Below are 7,929 nucleotides of genomic sequence, written 5' to 3' on the forward strand. Positions count from 1 at the left end.
TCATACAAAACGTACTCTTTAAATCTCTAAGGCTCGATATCTTTTTAAAATTTCCAGAACTGCTTATTTTTTTTTATTTTTTTTTTTTACAGATGGCAAAAGAAAGCCATGAAAGACTGCCTGGTGTTGCATGGCATTTCATAACTGCTTACTTACAGCCAGAGAGCAAAACTGAGTTAGGGTTTCTCAGCATGTAAACAGAGAATTTCATCATATCTGTGGTATATTGGATATTTATTTATTTATTTATTTATTTATTTATTTATTTATTTATTTATTTATCCAACCATATGTATTTTTCTGCTTATTTATTTATTTAGTAATTCATTCATTCATTCATTTTCTTGTCGGCTTAGTCCCTTTATTAATCCGGGGTCGCCACAGCGGAATGAACCGCCAACTTATCCAGCAAGTTTTTTTACGCAGCGAATGCCCTTCCTGCCGCAACCCACACACACACACTCATACACTACGGACAATTTAGCCTTTCCAATTCACCTGTACCGCATGTCTTTGGACTGTGGGGGAAATTGGAGCACCTGGAGGAAACCCACGCGAAGGCAGGGAGAACATGCAAACTCCACACAGAAACGCCAACTGAGCCGAGGTTCGAACCAGCGACCTTCTTGCTGTGATGCGACAGCACTACTTACTGCGCCACTACCTCGCCTACTTAGTATTATTCAATAACATTTCTGCTTTAATTAAAGTAAAGAAATGCATAGCAAAGTCCCAATGTGGTGGCTAAATTTGCTTTAATATGATTTTATTGCTTATGTTGTGTTCACACTTGTAGTGTGGTTTGCAGTTTGATTGCTTCTCTTGGTTTTATTTTTGGTTCACAAACCAACCAACCACCCAACCGAACTCAACTCAACAACCCAAGCAACCTACCAAAACTTATGCAACCGAACAACTAAAACAACCAACTTAAATCAATTCAACCCAACAACCAAAAAAACACACTTTTGTAACAACCCCCACCCCCGAAATAGAATATGGTTAATTTCAAGTCCAGTTAGTTTTGATACTGTCAGTTTTACTCACCCAATCAACCCAACAAACCAACCAACTAACGACCCAACCCAACAACCAAAACCAACCAGCCAACCACCAAACCCAACCAAACTTAACAACCAAACCAACCAACCAATCACCAAACCCAATCAAACTTAACAACCAAGCCAACCAACCTAAACCAATCCAACCCAACGACCAAACAAACATGTTTTTGAAACACCCCGACCCCACTCCAATAAAAGAATATGGTTAATTTCTGGTTCAGTTAGAGTTTATACTGTCAGTTTTACTAAACCAATCAACCAACAACCCAACTGAACCACCAACCCAACAACCAAAAACAAACAACCACCAAACCCAACCCAACCTAAGCCAATCCAACTTAACAACCAAACAAACACACTTTTGAAGTTCTCAAATAAAAAACAGAATATGGTTAATTTCTGGTTCAGTTAATGTTCACACTGTCAATTTTACTAAACCAACCAAGCCAACCTAAAAAACCAACCAACCAACGACCCAACCCACCCAAAACCCACCACCCCACCCAATAACCAAACCTACCAACCAACTAACCTAAACTAATCAATCCTAACAACCAACCTAGCATTCATTCATTTATTTCCCTTTCGACTTAGTCCTTTTATTAATCAGGGTTTACTACAACGGAATGAACCGCCAACTTATCCAGCATATGTTTTACACACCGGATGCCCTTCCAGCTGCAATCCAGTACTGGGAAACACCCAAACACTCTTGCATTCACACCCACACATAGTCCAACAACAACCAAACAGACAGACTTTGAAACATCCTGTTGTGTGTTGGGCAAAAAAAAAAAAAAACTGGCAAATCAACCCAACAACCAAACAAACCAACCAATTCAACCAGACCCAAGACACAAGCTAGCAACCAAAACATCCTGTTGTGTATTGAGCTAAAAACACTGGCAAATCAACCCAACAACCAAACAAACCAACCAACCCAACCAACCCAACAACCAAAACATCCTGTTGTGTATTGAGCTAAAAACACTGGCAAATCAACCTAACAACCAAACAAACCAACCAACCCAACCGACCCAACAACCAAAACATCCTGTTGTCTATTGGGCTAAAAACACACTGGCATGGTTGCATAGTGTATGGCTCATTCATTTTCCTTTGGCTTAGTTTCTACTTCAGAGGTTGCCACAACTAAAAATATTAAGCCAACTATTCCGACATATGTTTTACACAGCCCACTACTAGGAAACACCCATACACATTCAATCATACACTACGGCCAATTTACTTTACCCAATTCACCTATACTGCATGTCTTTGGACTGTGGGGGAACTAAAGCACCTGGAGGAAACCTACACAAAAACGGGGAGTACATAAAGACTCGAAACAGAAATGACAGCTAAATACTGAGCCACTGTGCCACCTCTTACGTTTGATGTTTCTATTAATATATAATTATTGTCACAACATAAAAAAAAAAAAAAAAAACTTGTGACAAGGACCTAAATCAGAACCAGATGTTCTTATGCAAGGAAATATATTTACGATGCCAGTATTGAACTCCAGTGGGTAACATGATGACTATGAACTAAATAAAAAAAGGTTGTTTAAGCATGATGTAAATTCCTGTGAACTCACTTCCTTTTTTAATTTTTTTAGATGTCCTTGGCCCATGTTGAACCACATCAGAGTTTATGAATCTAGTTTTGGATTATAGCTTTAACTCACTTGTTTGGAATCCACCAAATTTCAGATGGTTGCATCACAAATGTGCTGATGTGTTACAAAAAGTTGACTTAAATGCATTGAAGCAATGGGTCGCCACAAAAGTTTTGAGTAATCTGAACTTATCAGGTTTTACAGAGCACATCGGCACAGGGATTTGCACAAGTTGGCTGTATTCACAGATTTAATATATATAACATGTCTTCCTGAAACAACACTGAAAAAAGTTAAACTACTATTGTGAGGTCACTCAAGGTACATTTTTGTGTTGGATTATGTGAAAAAATATTGTTTCTGTCTCAGTCCTGTTTTATTCAATTTGCCTTAAACAGCCCCTATTATGGGTTTTTGAAAATGACCTTCCATGCAGTGTTTAACACGGCTCTAAGTGAAGTGAAATATCCAACTAAGGCTTAAATCTGAAAGTTCACCGTGTCTAAAACTGTTGATTCATCTATAAAAGAGTCTACTCAAAGTGGGTTAAACAAATCGTCGGGGTAATGCATCTTTAGCTGTGTCGGCGTGATGTTGATATGAATCTCAAGCCCTGCCCATTTGTTGCACGTGCAGACCTGGGAAACCTCCACCTACAAGCACTGTAGAAAGAAAAAGGCAAACACTGTAGCAGATCCTGGTTGAATCATGTCGCGCAGACACTGAGTATGAGGGAAAGTTAGGGATATTTCCCCTACCCAAAGATGAAACTGTGAAGAGTCTGTGGTTGAGGTTTATTTTTGCAAAAAAAATACCTCAGCATTATAGCCCCAGCCTTGTGCTGTGTTCCTTGCATATTTCTGACAAGTGCTTTAGTATTTACACGCTTACAATGGGGGATTCATCAACCGTTTGTTAAAGGAAGGATCAGAAAAGACTATTGATGTATGGGACTTTCAAAGCTTGGCAGGAACTACAGTACACAGTTCATGAATCAGTTCCTATCTCCATTTCACAAGTGTAAGTAGCTTGAGTGCTGTAATGGGGAATAGTGACGCTGACAACAGGGTTTAGATTCAAATGCAGGTTTATTAGGGAAGCAAGGTCAACACGGGAAAACAGATGTATGCAGGTAATCCAGAAACGTCATCAAAGTAACAGGCAAGTGGTCAGAAGGCAGGCGGCAGACAGGAATGCATCGATAAACAAGGCGAGGATCAAAACACAGAAAAAACCAAGACAAAAGAAAACGTGTTTTAGTGTCACTAAAACAGTAGACGAGACTCCGCGACATAGTGTGTGTAGTGCTGCTTACGTAGTCCATGAATCAGTCCTTGAGCAGCTTCAGCTGTGAGAGTGTAATCAATCAGGATCTGGAACCGGTGGTGTGTGTTGCATGACTGAGAGTTGTAGTCCATAACATGGCGGATTTGTAGTTCATATGAATGTGAGTGTTTTTACCAGTGATCTCTAGTTGTAGATCGCTGGTGATTGTTCACGTGGGCTTTCTCCGGGATTTTTGGTTTCCCTCGAAGACATGCGCTATAGGGGAATTGGGTAAGCTAAATTGTCTGCAGTGTGAATGTAAGAGTGTATTTGTGTTCCCTAGTGTTGTGTTGCAGCTGGAATGGCATCCGCTGTGTAAAGCATATGCTGGATAATTTGGCGGCTCATTTCACTGTGGCGAGCCCTGATTTATAAAGGGACTAAAGGCTGATTTATACTTCTGCATCAAGCGCACACGTATGCTAAGGCGCAGCCTACGCATCAATGCATAGCCCTTCGCCGTGGCCGTCGGCGTCGCTGACGTGCACCTCTTAAAAAATGTAACTACACGTCGCAACGACGCGTAGCACAAGCTCAGGGATTGGTCGTCTTGGTAGCGCTGACGAGTCTGGGTGGGACCGTAGCTTTGCGAACAGTGCAAGCCAGATGGAGCGATTGTTTACAAGTGTGGATCCCCTGAAGGAGCTCCAGATGGAAAGTTTTGCTTTTTGTTTACCTCATAGTTAAAGTTATTGCACGACCGCCAGTTCCTGCCTCAAAATGAGCCAGTTTGAGCCACTTTTACATTCAGGAAGCGTTCAGAAAAAGCAAAACAGCAGTGAAGAAACTTGGCACAGAGGAACATTTACACCTCACTGCCAACTAGTGTTTTGGTAGTGTTAATGCAGACCAACGAAGACAGCGTGCAGAAGTATAAATGCACAGCTACGTGTATTGCATGCGCCGTGGGTAAGTATAAACCAGGCTTAAGCCAAAAAAAGAAAATCAACGAATGAATCTATTCCTTTTCCTCACCACGGTAAATATGTTTGATTAAAAGTCAATGACATTTTTAAGTTTGAACCAAAGTTAAATTATACTTTGGAAAAAAAAAGCTGTAACAAATTACAGTAATTATTTGAAATTAGTTCAATGTGCAATTATGTAGTGCGCCGCCATTCCCAAATTCTGTTTTAATATCCATCACATTTTCCTTTGTCTTCGTCCCTGATTATCAGGGTTCACCACAGTGTAATGAACCACCAATTACTCCAGCATATGTTTTAAGCAGCAGATGCTCTTTCTTGCAACCCATACACACACACACACACACACACACACTATGGACAATTCATTTAATCCAATCACCTACAGCGCATGTGTTTGGACTGTGGGGAAACCGGAGCACCCAGAGGAAACCCTCGCGAACATGTGGAGAACATGCAAACTCCACACAGAAATGCCAACAGACCCAGCCGGGAGTCTAACCAGCCGCCTTCTTGCTGTGAGGTGACAGCGCTAACCATTGAGCCACTGTGTCGCCCTCTGTTTTAATGTATATTTATATATTCCCTATAACTTTTATTCATCAGGGACATTATTTTAAACACACCGGGTATAGTGTGGAATAGATTATTCGCATCTTAAAACTTCCCTCAAGATCTGACTTTAGCTGTTGCATCTTGCTGAGTGATGGGAATAATGTGGAAAGAGATGGCTGTTGCTGTTGCTGCTGCTGCTGTGAAGGAATAAAAGAATAGAAGAAAAAAAGCTCTGCATGGATATGTGAAGGAATAGGGAATTTTGTTGCATAATGATCAACAGGGATGTTTTACAGGGATGAAGAGGCAAGTCATTAATATGACAGTGTGTGCACTATATGTTTTATAAATATATTATGAATCAATGCATGTATGCATATTGGTAGAGCTGTTTTTACTCTGAGATTGCTAGTAAATTTCAGTCATTACATTCATTTGTGTAGCACTTTTATATAGGCTAATGTAAAGGGATAGTTCACCCAAAAATCAAAATTCTGCCATCATTTGCTCTTTGTTTCACTTGTTGCAAACCATCTTGAGTTTTTTTATTCTTTTTTTGCCTGGTCTGATGAGTCTCGATTTCTGCTGCAACATTCAGATGGTAAGGTCAGAATTTGGCCTCAACAGCATGAAAGCATGGGTCCATCCTAACTTGTATCAACAGTTCAGGCTGGTGGTGGTGGTGAAATGGTGTGGGGGATATTTTTTGGCACACTTTGGGCCCATTAGTACCAATGTCAACCCCACAACCTACCTGAGTATTGTTGCTTACCATGGCTATTCCTTTATGACCACAGTGTACCCATCATCTGATGGCTACTTCCAGCAGGATAACACACCATGTCATGAAGCGCGAATCATCTCAGACTTGTTTCTTGAACATGACAACGAGTTCACTGTACTCAAATGGCCTCCACAGTCACCAGAGCTCAATCCAATAGAGCACCTTTGATTTGTGGTTGAACGGGAGATTTGCAACCGAAGGATTAAGGCAGTTCTGAGGGCAAAAGAGGGTACAACCGATTACTAGGAAGGTGTACCTAATAAAGTGGCCGGATAATGTATTTTGCTTAAGGGGGCTAATACTATTGATCTTAACATTTTTTCATTTTTTATTATTTTTTTAATGCTTTTATCTTAGCCAAAATAAAACACATAAGACTTTCTCCAGAAGAAAAAAAAAACATCATTGGAAATACTGTGAAAAATGTCTTGCTCCTTTAAATATAATTAAGAATACAATAAAATTTGACTTTAGCTGTACATTTGTAGAACACTGATGGACTTTGGATGCATTTTGAAACACTTCTGCAAGAGCGTTAGTGCTGTTTCGAAGGTTAACAAGTTGTTTTACAATCCAGAAATCACAGCATGCTAGGTTTGCAATGACACGAGGGCATTTTAAGGTGAACTGCTCCTTTAAAAAGTGATTGAAATGGCTCATTTAAATGCGTTTTTGTTCAGCCGTGCTCCGCTGTCATTATACCTCCACTAGTCTCCAGGGCTTTCCTCAGACTTCAGCTCCTTAACACTCATTTTTCTGACCTGATGTGCTCTGTTGTGCTTTTAACGTTGCACCATGCATTTTTAAAAGCAGTCATGTAATATTAAGCCCAAAAAGATGTCAGAAATACCCTAAAATGTGACTTTCTTGTGTTTTCTTGAACTTGGTAACCAATTCCTACTTGTTTATTTTTTGTTTTTCAGGACTACACACTGACTATGTATTTCCAGCAAGCCTGGCGAGATAAACGGCTGTCCTATTCTGAGATTCCTCTTAATCTGACGCTGGATAACCGGGTGGCTGATCAGCTGTGGGTGCCGGACACTTACTTTCTGAATGATAAGAAGTCATTTGTACACGGCGTAACAGTGAAGAACAGAATGATACGTCTTCATCCTGATGGCACTGTGCTCTATGGACTCAGGTAACAGTTCTGTTCTAAAACTGTTTTATTTAATCATAATCTAATATAAATACATTTATATCACACTGATCTGAACTAACTTCAACTCTGAAAACTGCACTGAAGCCATTTTAATTTACTAGAACTTCTGTTAAGCTGCTTTGACACAAATTTACTTTGTAAAAGGTCTATAGGAATACAGATGAATATATTTAGACATTTATTTTACATTTTTAATAATATTTTATACTGCAATTTATTCTGATTTAAAGGTTTTTCAGCAGGTTATTCCTGTCTTCAGAGTTAGTAATATTTTAAATTAGCAGTGATTATCTGATCATTTGATCAAGAAACATTCCTGACTGCCAATGTTGAAAGAAATTGAGCTGTTTTAATATTGTTTTGTGGAAACTGTGAGAAAAAACATTTTATTGTGCCACGACTGAAATTGAAGGCACAAAACATCAACAAGATTATTTTTGTTCCAAATAAACACTAATTTTGACATTTCTGTTCATTAAATAATCCAT

The 7,929-nt window shown here is 39.4% G+C and overlaps 2 protein-coding genes across 5 annotated transcripts in view; both read left to right on the forward strand.

The window, feature by feature from the left end:
• Positions 1-7,929, forward strand: part of sh3pxd2b (SH3 and PX domains 2B) — an 897,647-nt gene that overhangs the window by 366,798 nt on the left and 522,920 nt on the right. The gene's annotated exons all lie outside the window — the stretch shown is intronic.
• The window catches only part of gabrb2b (gamma-aminobutyric acid type A receptor subunit beta2b), a 151,824-nt gene that overhangs the window by 58,333 nt on the left and 85,562 nt on the right, over positions 1-7,929 (forward strand). For all 3 annotated transcript variants that reach the window (XM_073935506.1, XM_073935507.1, XM_073935508.1), the window contains exon 4: positions 7,200-7,420. In XM_073935506.1, coding sequence (XP_073791607.1) covers positions 7,200-7,420 — 221 coding nt within the window. The remainder of the gene's footprint in view (positions 1-7,199; positions 7,421-7,929) is intronic.

This window comes from Danio rerio, chromosome 21 (genome assembly GCF_049306965.1).
Source record: "Danio rerio strain Tuebingen ecotype United States chromosome 21, GRCz12tu, whole genome shotgun sequence".
Taxonomy (NCBI): Eukaryota; Metazoa; Chordata; class Actinopteri; order Cypriniformes; family Danionidae; genus Danio; species Danio rerio.